Source organism: Glycine soja, chromosome 6, assembly GCF_004193775.1.
Source record: "Glycine soja cultivar W05 chromosome 6, ASM419377v2, whole genome shotgun sequence".
In the NCBI taxonomy this organism is placed as follows: domain Eukaryota; kingdom Viridiplantae; phylum Streptophyta; class Magnoliopsida; order Fabales; family Fabaceae; genus Glycine; species Glycine soja.
In genome coordinates, this window is record NC_041007.1 from 34,977,804 (window position 1) to 34,993,550 (window position 15,747).

Below are 15,747 nucleotides of genomic sequence, written 5' to 3' on the forward strand. Positions count from 1 at the left end.
TCATTATCATGCAAAACAGTGGCCTACACCTTATATTAGTATAATGCAGCAGTATACCAATTTGATGAGGTTGACAACACACTTTGTTAATATAGGAGAAGAATGAACATTTAGTTATTGTTAAGGCAATGTTTATAACTTACATTCTTGTGGAATAATTATGGGGTTGTCATGTAATGTGGTAATTAACATGTGTTTCAATGGGTGTTCATATAATTATTTCTTTTACATATTCATCAATTGTGCAAATATTCAGATTAGAAAAAAAAGACAAAACATAAAAGGAAGAAATAATTATGGTTTTATGGTTTACAGGGTTTAAGGCTGACTTATTGTAGGGTTAAGGGTTTAGGGCTTACTTTGTTAATTGTAAGGTGTTTAGGGTTTAGGTCTTAAGGCTTAGTGCTTAGGGTTTATGGTTTACCTAGGGTAAGTGTTAGAGTTGATTTATTTTATTGGTAGGTTGTATGGGTTAGGGCTTACTGAATTTAGAGTTTGCTTAGTTAAGAATTAGTTGTTACGTTGTATGGGTTAGGGCTTACTGAATTTAGGGTTTAGGGTTTGCTTAGTTAAGAGTTAGTTGTTAGGGTTTAAGGTGTTAGTTAGTTTATGGTTTAGGGTTTATGGTTAATAGTCTAGGATTTTGGGTTAATTTTCATTCATGTGTTATGGTTTATGTTTTAGGGTTTATGGTCTATGGTCTAAGGTTTAGTTAGTTTATGGATTAGGGTTTAGGGTGTATGCTTTACTTATTTTAGGGTTTAGGGGTTAGTTAGTTTATGGTTTATGGTTTAGGCAATTAGGGTTTATGTATGCTATTCAACTGAGGATTGAGTGTTTTGGGTTTACTTATTTTAGGATTTAGGGTTTTGTTAGTGTAGGGTTTAGGGTTTATGGATTAAGGGTTTAGGATTTAATTATTTTACGAATTATGGTTTATCATATTCTAGTTAGGTCAAAAAGTTAATGTTCACATACTACATAAACGCAAATTAAAACATTAGTCATCCATATTTCCTATACAACTTAATCAATCCCAAGAATCTTCATGTGTTCGGTGTACGCCGCCTTTGTCTCGGCCGAACATAAGCATTTCGTTGCTCAGTGACAACCATAGCAATTCTCAGGCACTCCTCGATCAGAGTACATGCTTAAAGTTCCAACAGTAACCATCCTTACGTTGATCAAGTGTTCTACTATCCATTGGCAAGCATCCTACGACATTGACAACAGGGTAAAATGTAATTATTGAATGCTTGACTCATAAAATAACTCAGTGAATTCAAATTATATTATACCACTACATGTCGAGGCATGTCTACATCAACAGGTGCAAGTGAAGGTGATTCTGGCATAGTTGCTGCATCAACAGGCTGCTGAGGAGGATCTGGTATAATAAATGTATCATCATGCACCACAGGTGGATGTTTAGGAGGATCCCCAAGCTGTGCCAGACTCGTGAATGGGTGAGATATCATATAGAACCACTCCATGTAGTCTATTACACACTGTCCAGGAACAACTCAAATCTGATCCACAAGTGCAAGGTATTCAGAAAACTGCATCCATCTATTGTCAATCTCCTCTATAGATACAGATGGAGTAGCAAGGTGTGGAGGAATGGTCTGCACATAACCAAACTGTCGTACTACCCTCTCTGGTTGGTCTATCACAATACATGAACCCCATTTGATTTGTCCATAAAATAAGGAGATAAGCTTAAATTCTCTGAATGAACGGTGGTCACTATAAGGAATCCATAAGACAACATCTGGCATCAATCAATCCAATTACTTATGATACATCGACACTAATAATGCTTTCCCAAACTTCCATCGACAAGCATGTGGTTTCCTCTCATGATAATCCTCATTAGCAACACACGAAGCAATAGTATGGAAATGCTTGTAGATCCAATACTGCACCTATTTAAAAAAAAAATCTAATCAATAGTAAATATAAACTATAAAACTAATAATTGAAGTTACACGAAATTATAAATACCTGTAACAGTGTGATATATCCTGCAAGTTACTTGGAGGAATTCTTTGACACATCATTCAAATTGTCATACATATGGACCAATGTAGCCGCTCCTCATGAATAGCTTCCAGATTGATTGAGGTCACGAAATGCGTCCAAGAATACCACATGCACATGTGTGGAAATCTTGTTAGCAAACAATGTGCAACCAACTAGATGCAACAAATATACTCAAGCTTCTACGGTCCACTATCCCGCATCACATTTGCTACGATAAATGTCTTGTAGCACGGCTAGCCGAACATATGCCCATCTGGTTTGCAATGTCTCATTTTTTTCTTCTTGTGTACTGACTTCAAGCAACTTAACTATCAAGTCCACAACTTTGTCTACATCAAGAGCATCAAAGGTATGGAAGGCACCTATAATGGGCAGATGTAACAACGATGCTACATCATCAAGGGTGTAGTGACCTTTCCTATCGGAAGATGGAAACTACTAGTTTCCTTGTGCCACCTCTATGCAAAAGCAAATATAAATCCCCTCTCACTAGTGTCCAAGGAACATGGAATCAGAGGACTTAATCTTATGGTAGCCATTATGCCTTCAATCTCTAGTGCAGGCCTTCCAAATTTTTGAACTTTCTGTTAGACATGTGGCCTCAGAAATCTTAAGAAGGGGTGAATTAATTTCCCACTAACAAACTTTTAACCCCCCTTCTAAAAGAAGAGATAGGCTCAGAATGCAGAAGAAACAACAATCAATTTAATAATGTTCATTAAATATGCAAGACAAAATTGATTGCAATAAAATGAATGAGATAAGGGAAGAAAGAACGCAAACACAGTTTTATACTGGTTCGGCAAATTCCGTGCCTACGTCCAGTACTCAAGCAACCCACTTGAGATTTTCCACTCCCTTTGTAAAAATCCGTTTACAAAGTCTGAACTACACAGGAACAACCCATTACTTGTGTTCAAAATTCCTTACAACTTAAGAGACCCTCAGTCCCTTAATCAATCTCATTGAATAAGAAGAAAGAAGAGGAATTCTCTCTTTAAGAGAAGGATATTACAATTGAAGTCCATGGAGAAACTCTTAATGGATTTGCAAGTGTGTGCCCAAGAGTTTCTTTTGAGAGAGCATTTGGCAATGAAGTTCTCTTGGAATCTCTCTCATTTCCTTTTGAGAGGATAAGACATTTTGAACAAGCAAAACTCTCTCTCATTTAATTTTGTGTCCCAAGTCATCTATTTATAGGCCTTTGATGACTATTCAAAAATCTCTTGAACAGATGTGACTCACAGGAGTTATTTTCTGAAGAGTTATGACTTTTGGGAGTTATTTTCTAAATTTCTAAATTCTTGACTTGGATCAAACTTGAGAAGCGTTTATCTTTGGCATCATCAAAATCATGTATATATACATTCACACTTTCCTCCCATGAAAGGACAACTTCAACTCAGGACGTTCCTAAAAAAAATAAAAGTAATTACTTCAAGTTAAATGAAAAATAGTTAATCAAATATTATATAATTCAAGTAATAAGTACCTTTCCTGCCCAAACTGTGGTTGCCACATGATAAACATAATCTGTCAAAACTAATGAGTTAGGACCCACCTAAAAAATCCTGGGCATCAACACGTACATCATCAGTAACTGGCTCCTAAGGCTGCTCATGAATCTCGTTAGTTGGATGATCGACATGTTCAACATTCTCAGCAACAACTGCGTCTGCCCGTTGTCTACATGTAGATGTTGTCAGCCTTCAACATTGAGAGACTTCATCCGCATCACCACTAACTTGTGTCCTTAAGGCTCTTCCTATAACTCTGTCCGACGCAATCCTCTAATTGAAACCATAATCTATAAATTTAAACAGTAATAACAATTAATGTCATTGTTCAAATAATAATTGAGTTTCATAAACTAAGAAATTGAGTACTTTTATATATTCATAAACTATAAATTTAAACAGTAATAACAATTAATAAACTATTTAATAATTCATAAATAAATATTTTACTATTTTTTAAATAAATTTTTTAATACTTTTATATATTCATAAATCAATATAGAAATTCTTTTTTAAATTTATAGACTTCACATCATTAATTCTAGTAAACTAAAATATATGATCAAAATCTAAGTACAATTTTGTTTTTTTATTTCTAATAAATGACTATTTCATTTTTTATTACAAATTAGTATTTGAATAATTTGAAATATTTATAACCAAATGAAGAAATTTTAATTTTATACCTCCAAACACTATTTATATAAATATTTAATATTATTAGTGTAATAATATTTATACGACTATATCAATAAAAAAAATTCATATACAATATTAGATTTTCTTGTTTAACTATATTGTACAATATATACCTATAAATAATGGAATTTTTTATATTTTAAAAATTTATTAAAAAATATTTTAAATATTGAATATAATTAATTACTTATATTTTAAAAATAAATAAATAACAATAATGTTTACACATTCATTTTCAAATAAAAAAACTTAAATAATTTATTTATTGAATAAATTAATTATTAAAAGCCAAATAAAAAAACAAATCAAATTAATTAAATAAATAAATATTAAAAATATATAACAATATTTATTTATAAAATAATAAAATAACAACAAAATATTAATTTATTTTTAAATAATAAAAAAATCAATTATTATTTTATTAATTAATAAATTAAAAAAAAAATAATTATACAGACTGGAAATTTGTATTAATGCCAATGCATTCCATTTTCAATCAACTAGTGGAAAATACAGATACAAGGGACTCATGACGAAGGTGACAATGGTGGTAGGGACTGACGACAACATGCAAACAGAGGCACGAACGACGACAGCATGGCGAGAACAAGCACAAAACGAAGAAGAGGTGTCATACCCTAATTTTGTCTGGGGACACTTGCGGTCGGCTTTCGAACCTTCTTTGTTCCCTTTGGGACCCCAAAAAAGAGTGTTGTTGCGTAATCCGTAAAAGTTCCGCAACATTCTGGAAGTCAAAAAGAGCGTTGTTGTGTAATCTGTAAAGTTCCGAAACATTTTGAAAGTCAAAAAGAGCATTGTTGTGTAATCCATAAAGTTTCGGAACATTCTGGAAGTCAAAAATAGTATCATTGCGTAATCCGTAAAAGTTCTGCAATGTTTCAGAAAGAAATCAACAAAAAAAAACACAAAAATGGGTGTATTTAGTAAAAAGGGGTGTAAAATAACAATCTGGCCCACTTGGGCCTTCGTGAAGATTCCAAAAAGAGGGCGGTGGCTTCTGGTGGAAGCAACCTAGCTCGCTTGGGCGAGCTGGGCGGCAACCACCTCCTTCTTTTCTCCTATAAATAGGGGAAGAAGGGCAGAAGGAAGGGGTTCAGCCCTTCTGGTATTGAGGTATCATTCGAAATTAGTGAGAAAAATTATTTCCATGAAAAAAAATTCAACCTGAGGCGCTTCCGTAACACTTCTGAGACGTTTCCGTAAGCGATGTCGTAGAGATTCTTCATCGTTTTTTGTTCATTCTTCGTCGTTCTTCGGTCTTCAACCGGTAAGTTCTTGAAATCGAATCTTTCAATTCATTCTATGCACCCTTAGTGGTCCGTACTTGTTTTGTGTACTTTTACTTTCATTTCGTTTACTTTTCGTACCTCTTTTTTCCATTTTTTAACGAGTTTTAATCGATCATTTAAGCCGTTATCTCGCCTAATAAATGATAAAATGAATTTCAACCGATCATTTATGTTGTAATGTCGTTTAATCAATCTTCAAACAAAATCTAACCGGTCATTCACGCAGTAACCTCGGTTAAACAAAATAAAGGGGGCAAAATAATAATAAAATAATATAAAAAAATCAATCGGACGTTTTTTCTTTGGAAGTTTCCTTGAACGAATTGACTAATAACCAAAGTGAAACTAAGGCTAAAATCAACTCACAAATCAAACTTTTGTCCGCAAAAATCACTTGAAACTGTTTTAAGGTCCAACACCTTAAATGATCCTCTTCGTTGTTATTGGTTAAAATGGACCATTCAAAGCATAAAACCAACAGATAAACTTTACCATTTTTTTCAAGAACTACGTAGGTCTGAGTTCCTCATCGCAATTGAGGATACGTAGGAGCAAAAGCCCCACTTTTTTCGACCACCCTAAGAGATCGTTAATGGTTCAACGCCTTAACGTTTCTCTCCTTTCAAAAACCAAGAGATCGTTAATGGTCCAACACCTTAACGTTTCTCTTCTTTCAAAAAACCAAGAGATCGTTAATGGTGCAACGCCTTAACGTTTCTCTCCCTTTCAAAAATCAAAAGATCGTTTAATGGTCCAACACCTTAAACGACTTTTGTTCGGTTAAAATATATCTTGCAAAAAAAGATAAAAACAACTTAGCCAATGTTTAGTTCTAAAGAACTACGTAGGTTTGATTTCCTCATCGCTATTGAGGATACGTAGGAGCAAGGGAAAACACCTTTGTCGACCACAAAAAGATAAAAAATGTAAAAAGCATAAAAATACAAAAAAAAAACATAAAAAAGGAAAAAATAAAAACAGTTTGAAGTCATGATATTGCACATTTAATTAAAAGGTTGTCGTCCCTTGTGACGGACGCGTGGGGTGCTAATACCTTCCCCGTGCGTAAAAACAACTCCCGAACCTTTCACGATTAAAGTTCGTAGACCACACATTCCGGTTTTTTTGACGTTTTCCTCGAATAAACGTTGGTGGTGACTACGCACGTTTTCCTTTCTTAGAAGATGCACTCATGAGCCTTGCTTCGCCCTCCCGCCGAAGGGTAGGTTGCGACAGTTGGCGACTCCACTAGGAACTGTTTTTAGAGAGTTAGGCCTATTAATCTTTTGTGCAAATGTCATGACTTCCCTTTCGTCGGTTTCCTTTTACTTCCTTTATGTTCTTGTACGAATCTTTGATGCTTTTAAGTGTGTTTTAAATGTATGCATGAGGTAGATATTTATTCATTTGATGCACACAAACACCAACACCTTTTTTCCACACACGGTGAATTGAAAAGGGGCCCTATACCCGGGTCCATGGGAACATAAGGAGTGGAGGTGAATCTGTGGTCATGCTGGGTCTCCGACTTGCTTGATAACAGTGAACCCCCATCTAGAGTTTTTCTCTTTGATAACATATTGTTCCTGGTAGTCCCTACTACCGCAATATGCTTGTCGAATGGGATGATACCTCCAGAAACCATCAAGAGAGATATGACCACCTTGGGGAATGTTACTAAAAGCCTTTAGCTCCCCCAAGTTAGGTTCCCAGTAGGGCACAAAGCAAACACGCTATGTGTTTTTTTTAACACTATCATACATACCCTCTAAATGTCATATGCGTCTCTATTGTATGTTCATTTGATGGTATTTCCATGCTTGTGCATCCCCCGTCACGTTTGCATTATATGTTGGTCCCATCATTTGTCACGAGAAGCTGGAAGATTCGAATCACCTTCTTAAGTACATACATGGGGCACTGTGCTGCCCAAATGTTGTAATTAAGAAGAGGTGATCTTCCGGACTCTCGTGTCTGTAAAATGCATTTGTGCCATAAACATTTCTTCATGCATTCATCCATTTCACCCATGGTAGATGTCGGAGTTTTGATTCGCACAGGTTTTACTCACTTTAGTAAAACATGGGATCAAATCCGGCGCCTTTGGTTAAAAAGAAGTTCTATCAAGTCAAGATCAAGAACCTGGGAGTCACCAGTCTGAAAAAGTTAGGACAGTTGATGGGTCAACTCCAGCTGCAAGCCTTCCGCAAGGCCTATGGTAAGATCTAGGACCTAACTATGGTAGAGGTCTCCATGAAGGCCATTGTCTCCCTCACCCAGTATTATGACCAACCCTTAAGGTGCTTCACCTTTGGGGACTTCCAGTTAACACCCACGGTAGAAGAGTTTGAAGAGATCCTGGGATGCCCGCTGGGAGGAAGGAAGCCATATCTTTTCTCAAGGTTCTATCCCTCCTTGGCTAGAATTTCTAAAATAGTCAAAATCTCGGCACAGGAATTGGACCAGGGGAAGCAAGTCAAAAATGGAGTGGTTGGCGTACCAAGGAAATGTTTGGAAGCAAAGGCAAGAGCCTTGGCAAGTCAAGACGAATGGGCTCTGTTCATTGATGTCCTAGCACTCTTGATCTTCAGAGTGGTCCTCTTTCCAAACATGGATGGGTTGGTGGACCTGGCAGCGATTGACGCTTTTCTTGCCTTTCACGACCTCAAGGAAAGCTCGGTTGTCGCTATCTTAGCCGACCTATATGACACATTCGACCGAAGATGTGAGAAGGACAGTGCGAGGATCGTTTGTTGTACACTAGCCCTCTACGTATGTTTGGTCGCACACCTTTTCTGCCTAGAAAGGAGGCATGTTTGCTCGCTAGAAGGTCGCCGCTCGTGCATCGAGAAAAGAGAGGCAAATTGGGATCGACTCTTAGCAAACAAAGAAGGAGCGTCTATCAATTGGTTCCCTCGATGGAAGGAAGGAAGAGTTGGGATTCTTTTCTCATGTGGAGGATTTACAAACGTTCCCTTCATAGGGATGAGGGGTTGCATTAATTATAATCTCGTCCTCGCCATAAGACAACTTGGCTACCCCATGAGGGGGGCACCGTCAGAGGAAGGCCTCACACATTTTATTGCATGAGGTTTCAATAGCCCTAGCGGGGGTCCTTCAAGGAGTCCGCAAGGCATGGGAAATGGTGCAAAAGAAGGACAAAGAACTTAGGGGAAGTAGCAATGGGGCCGTCGGCGGCTACCATAGGTGGTTGAAAGCCTACGCACAAGGTTTAGATTGGCTCCCGAGGTTGAAAGCCGCTAAGGAGGAGGAGGTTGAAGCCCCGGAAGAAAGCAAAGAGGTGCAAGCCCTCAAAATGGAGCTTGAGAAAGCCCAAGCGGTCAAGGAAAAGTTCAAGTCAACAGCCGTTAGGATCCGAAAGGAGAATGCCGAACTAAGAGACGTCAACATAGCCACCGCCAAGGCCTTGGAGCAAGAGACCAAATGGGCCCGCAAGGAAGAATACGGTCGGAACAAGTTCCGAGGGGCCTTGTGGGGCAGTAACAGCGAACTTAAACTCCGAAGAGAGGAGAGGGACCAGTCACAAGTAGAAGGCATGATTCTGAAAGACGAATTGAAGACTTGCCTGAGGTCAAAAAGGAGCTTGTCCCAAAGGCTGAGCGAGACCGAAACAAACATGTTGGCCATCATCAGCAAGTACAAACAAGAATTAGATTTGGCCACCGCCCATGAGCACAAGGTGGTGGATGAATACGCCCAAGTGTACACAGAAAAGGAGGCTAGGGGAAGGGTGATTGACTCATTACACCGAGAAGCGATGATGTGGATGGACCGGTTTGCTCTTACTTTGAACGGGAGTCAAGATCTTCTCCGATTACTAGTAAAGGCCAAAGCAATGGCGGACGCATACTCTACCCCCGAAGAAATCCATGGGCTCCTCAGCTATTGTCAGCATATGATAGACTTGATGGCCCATATAATTAGGAACCATTAGGGAGTTCGTGTTGTCACTCAGATCTTGACTAGTAAAAACTTTTTCGAATAAAATCAGTTTATCCCATGATTTTGCTCCAAAAATCTAGTTGTGAAACAAATGCTCCGACACTTTATCTCTGGCATGCATTCATGTTTAATTTCCTCGTTACATACTCCTCACATTTTGTCTCTTTAGGGAAGACACCATAACTAAGCGCGCCCCGAGGCATCCCTATCGCACCAGATCCAAGTCTAGGACTATGGGTGACCTAGAGGAGGTACAAGAACAGATGAAAGCCGACATGTCGGCTTTGAAAGAACAAATGGATTCTATGATGGAAGCTATGCTGGGAATGAAACGACTAATGGAGAGTAACGCCGCCGCCGCTAGCACGGCTGCCGAAGCAGACCCGATTCTCCCGACTGCGACGCACCATCCCATTCCAGACATTGTGGGACGAGGGAGAAACACACCAGGGCATGCCAACAACCCCCATCTAAGGTACAATCGAGGTGCTCACCCCTACGGTTTACTGCCCAACTACACACCACTGACCACGCAAGAAGACACGGGTCACATTACTCCCCTCATCCTCGAGGGGCAGCCTCCTCGACATCCTGATAGTGCCCACGAGGATCCTCGAGAGCGCGCTCATTGGGACGTCAACTCCTACTCCCCATTTCTCACTGAAGGGCCGGCGCCCAACGCACTACCTCAACCCAACATCGCGGGAGCGCCTCAAGCCCGCCCAATGCAGCCAATGCTTCTATCCATGGGAGGGCCACCCCCGACAGCGGAAGGAAAGGAGAAACTCGATCTCATCGAAGAGAGATTGAGGGCCATTAGGGGTTCGGCGATTATCCTTTCGTAGATATGACCGACCTGTGCCTGGTGTCGGACGTCATCATCCCCTCGAAGTTCAAAGTACCAGATTTTGATAGGTACAAAGGGACAACTTGTCCTAAAAATCACTTAAAAATGTACTATCGAAAAATGGGTGCATATTCCAGGGACGAGAAGTTATTGATGCACTTCTTTCAAGATAGTTTGGTTGTGGCAGCGATCATCTGGTACACTAACCTAGAAGCTTCCCGCATCCGCACTTGGAAGGATCTGATTACTGCCTTCCTTAGGCAGTATCAGTAAAACACCGACATGGCTCCCGACCGAACCCAGCTGTAGAACATGAGCAAGCGAGAACACAAGTCTTTTAAGGAATATGCTCAGCATTGGAGAGATCTAGCGGCACAAGTGGCCCCTCCCATGGTCGAGAGGGAAATGATTACAATGATAGTGGGTTTGAAGAGGACTTGGTATTCGCCGGAGAAAGGATCAAAGTGGGTTTGAAGAGAGGAAAGTTCGATTACGTCTCCCTCGCCAGTACCAGCGGTAGGAGGACCGAAACAGCTGGGGCAAAGAGGAAGGAGGGAGATGCCCACGCTGTCACTTCAACGCCTGCATGGCCCAAGCCACAACAAAACTCCCACGGTACCCACCAATATGCACAACATCACCCAAGCTTTTTGGCCCGCGCCGGGTGCTCTTCTGACTCAGCACCTGCCCAACCAAGGACTCCCACGTCAACATAGGGGGGGCCCCCGTAGGCTTTGGCTCCAGCCTAACCTCGCCCGGCCGGCAATACCCACCTTGGCATAGGCTCCGACACGGCAAGGAACCCTCCACCCAGGAAGGCTCCGAAATTCACTCCAATCCCAATGGCGTACGAGGACCTCTTGCCATCTCTCATTGCCAACCAACTGGTAGTGGTGACTCTAGGAAAGATCTACCAGCCTCCTTTCCCAAAATGGTATAACCCCAACGCGAATTGTACATACCATGGGGGAACCCCAGGCCACTCAGTTGAACAATGCAGGGCTTTGAAACACAAGGTCCAAAGTTTAATAGAAGCAGGATGGTTGACGTTTCAAGAGGATGGGCCCTATATAAAAATAAACCCGCTCGCCAATCATGGAGGGGCAGCTGTTAATGCCATTAAGGTATGTGGGCATGAAAAGGATTCCTGTTTAATGCATCCGGGAGTGCCGCATGACATGGAAATGTGTTCAGCGGTAGGAAATCTATTACAACAAATGATAGACCAAGGCCGGCTTGAGGTCAGCAACGAGGAGGAAGAAGAACAACATATATGCATGCAATCAACAAATAAGGAAAGTCCTAAGAAACATAAACCCTTGGTAATACACTTCACCAGGGACACTTCTCCCCAAAGGCTCCGACACCCCTCAGAGGTATCGGGCGTTAGACTTGTTCCTTTCCCTTACAAAAGCAGTCACGCAGTCCCATGGAAGTACGCCCCTCCGGGCGACAGGATGGAAGAAGCTACCGACATCGGCTCACTATCGGCCAAAGTAACCAACATCATCGGCTTAAGCGGCATAAACCGCAGCGGTCGCGTGTTTGCACCTCCCGACTTGCCAGCGCAGCCCATGAATGCTAAAGGGAAGGCAAAGGTGATCGAAGGACAAAGCATCAAGGCGATCCCCGCACCGGACGAGGATGTTCCAATGGGGGGATTCGCCGAGGGAAAAGAGGGCTGCGGTAAGAAAGAGGTATCGCTCGAGGAGGCCAGCGAGTTCCTCCGCATTTTCCAACAGAGCAAGTTCGAGGTCATTAAACAACTCAACAAGACCCCGGCTAGGGTCTCTCTTGTGGAACTACTTATGAGCTCTGAGCCTCACCGAGCATTGTTGGTGAAGGTTTTGAATGAAGCTCACATGGCCCAAGGCATCTTCGTAGAAGGCTTTGAGGGGATCGCCAATAACATCACAGCTAACAACTACCTCACCTTCGCCAAGGAGGAAATTCTTGCCGATGGGAGAGGGCATAATAGGGCTTTAAATGTGTCGGTCAAATGCATAGAACATATTATGGCTAAAGTACTCATTGACAATGGCTCAAGCCTGAATGTGATGCCCAAGAGCATGTTGGAGAAGTTGTCGTTCAACGCCTCCAACCTGATGCCGAGTTCCATGGTGGTCCGGGCCTTCAACGGTAGCCGCCGAGAGGTAAGAGGAGAGATCGACCTCCCAGTACAGATAGGGCCTCACACCTGCGGAGTTATATTCCAAGTGATGGATATCAACCCGGCCTATAGTTGTCTGTTGGGGCATCCATGGATCCACTCAGTGGGAGTCGTCCCCTCCACACTTCACCAAAAGCTGAAATTTGTAGTGGAAGGACATTTGGTCATAGTATCAGGCGAGGAAGATGTCCTGGTAAGTTGTTCTTCCTCTACGCCGTATGTGGAAGCCGTGGAGGAGTCATTGGAAACGGCTTTCCAATCCTTTAAGGTGGTAAGCGACGCCTCCATAGAATTCCTCCCAAGGAAGCCCCGCCTGTCTGGCGCAGCAATGATGGTGGCCCGGGTGATGTTGGGGCACGACTACGAGCCCGAAATGGGTTTGGGCAAGGATAATGATGGCAAGGCCAGCCTAGTAAGTGTCAAAGGAAACCGCGGAAAATTCAGGTTAGGCTATAAACCTACACAGGCTGACGTAAGGAAAAACATCTCGGGAAGGGAGAACAAAGGCCAAGGCCCACGGTCAGGACAGCAAGCCAAAGAGGTTCCACCGTGCCACATCAGTAGAAGCTTCGTGAGTGCGAGTTTAAGGCGAGAAGGACAAGTCGCCACAATATGTGATGAAGACTCCCCGAGGAGGTCGAATTTGGTGCAGCCATGCCCTCTTGGCTTCCAGCTAGGGAACTGGCGGGTGAAGGAATGCCTTGAAGTTTACGCGACAAGCATAATGTAACTTTTTAGCTTCAAACCCTACGGTTGGGCCTAGGCTTTAGGGTTTCCTTTTGTTATGGTGTTATGTCTTTTGTTCTTGAAAGTTATAATATAAAGATCTTACTTCATCTGTTCTTGCGCCTCCACCCATTCTCATTCATTTGCATGTTTATTTTCTTGTTACGCTTAAACGATGCAGATCCAACGACTAGTCCCATGAAGGTACTAATACCGGGGACCCGGCCGTCGATTTCGAGCAAGAAACGAGTCAGATGGAGGATGAAGAAGACGAAGATGTAGGACTTCCCCCAGAGCTAGAGAGGATAATTGCTCGGGAAGACCGAGAGATGAAGCCACACTAAGAAGAAATGGAGCTCGTAGACTAGGGTGCCAGCGGGGAAAGGAAGGAAGTAAAGGTAGGCACGGGTATGACTCCACCCGTCCGTGAGGAGTTAGTGGCCCTACTGAGGGACTACCAAGACATCTTCGTTTGGTCATACCAAGACATGCCTGGCTTAAGCCACGACATTATGCAGCACAGGTTACCTCGGAACTCCGTTTGTTCTCCGGTGAAACAAAAGCTAACGAGAATGAAACCCGAAATGTCGTTGAAGATCAAAGAGGAGGTGAAAAAGCAGTTCGATGTTGGTTTCTTGGCGGTAGCTCAATACCCCAAGTGGGTGGCCAACATTGTGCCAGTCCCTAAGAAAGATGGGAAGGTACAAATATGTGTGGACTATCGGGACTTGAACCAAGCCAATCCCAAAGACAATTTCCCTCTGCCACACATCGATGTCCTCGTGGACAACATAGCCAATTTCGCTTTGTTTTCCTTCATGGACGGGTTCTCGGGTTACAATTGAATAAAGATGGCGCTAGAGGATATGGAAAAGACCATGTTCATCAACCTGTGGGGGACGTTCTCCTATAAGGTGATGTCCTTTAGGCTCAAGAACACCGGGGCAACCTATCAACAGACTATGGTAGCTTTTTCCATGACATGATGCACAGAGAAATCGAAGTCTACGTAGAGGACATGATCGTGAAATCCAAAACTGAGGAGGAACACCTTGTCAACTTACGGAGGTTGTTTGAGAGGCTCAGGAAGTATCAATTGAGGTTAAACCCCGCTAAGTGCACCTTCAGGGTAAAGTCGAGAAAACTGCTGGGCTTCATCATAAGTCAGAAAGGGATAGAGGTGGACCCCAAAAAGGTGAAGGTCATCCTCGAGATGCCAGAACCGTACACCAAGAAGCAGGTCCGAGGTTTCCTAGGGCGTTTAAACTACATTGCTAGATTCATATCACAGCTCACAACTACCTGTGAGCCACTTTTCAAGCTCTTACCTACAAGTGGTTGGGAAAATCAAACAGCGCCTAATGAACCCTCCAATACTTATGTCACTGATACCCGGGAGACCTCTTGTCCTTTACATGACAGTTTTAGACGAGTCGATGGGGTGCATGCTGGGGCAGCATGACGAGTCCGGAAAAAGAGAGCAGGTCGTCTACTACCTAAGTAAGAAGTTCATGGCCTGTGAGATGAACTACTCCCTGCTGGAAAGGACATGTTGCGCTTTGGTATGGGCGTCCCACTGTCTAAGACAATACATGCTGATTCATACCACCTGGCTGGTATCAAAGATGGACTCAGTCAAGTACATCTTCGAGAAGCCCGCTCTTATGGGACAGATTACTCGATGACAGGTTTTGCTATCCGAGTTTGTCATAGTCTACTGTAAATCATGTAGGTTTTGATGACGTCAAAAAGAATTTACTTGACAAAGGGGGAGAATGTGAATCATGCATATCTTGATGATGTCGGAAAGAAATCACTTGATTATCATCATCAAAAAGGGGGAGAATGTGAATGTATGAATACATGAATTTTGATGATGCTAAAAGAAGAATCAAACAAAGTTGCTTCAAAGGATAAGCATGGCTTCAAGATTAATATAAGATTGCTTCAACAAACAAAGCCTTGCTTCAAGATTAACTCGAGATCAAGCCTTGCCTTAAAACAAAGTGCTTTCAAGACATGCAAGGCTCTGGTAATCGATTACCAGGCAGTGTAATCGATTACTAGAAGACAGGGTTGAGAAATAGCTGTTGAAAATGGTTTTGAATTTGAATTTTCAACATGTAATTGATTACCATATGTCTATAATCGATTACTAGCAACGAAACTCCTAAAATTCAAATTCAAAAGTCATGACCCTTCAAATTATAACTGTGTAATCGATTACACAGGCATTGTAATCGATTACCAGTGGAGAGTTTTCAGAAAATCTGCCAACAATCACATCTTTTCATTGGATTTGTGAATGGTCATCAAAGGCCTATAAATAGGTGACTTAGGCATGAATTTTCATGAGAGAGTTTTGCTGGTCCAAAATGTCTTATCCTCTCAAAAGAAAATGAGAGAGATTCCAAGATAACTTCATTGCTAAATGCTCTCTCAAACAAAACTCTTGGGCAAACACTTGCA

At 41.7% G+C, this 15,747-nt stretch overlaps 1 protein-coding gene across 1 annotated transcript; it reads left to right on the forward strand.

The window, feature by feature from the left end:
- The first annotated feature begins 11,224 nt into the window (after positions 1 to 11,224).
- Positions 11,225 to 13,282, forward strand: LOC114416137. The gene has a single exon (XM_028381006.1). It carries the CDS (start codon positions 11,225 to 11,227, stop codon positions 13,280 to 13,282), a length of 2,058 nt encoding a protein of 685 aa, XP_028236807.1.
- The last annotated feature ends 2,465 nt before the right edge of the window (positions 13,283 to 15,747 follow it).

What these genes read in the sequence shown, in the direction of transcription:
- LOC114416137 (XM_028381006.1), top strand. Translation starts at nt 11,225, where the DNA reads ATGGCGTACGAGGACCTCTTGCCATCTCTCATTGCCAACCAACTGGTA.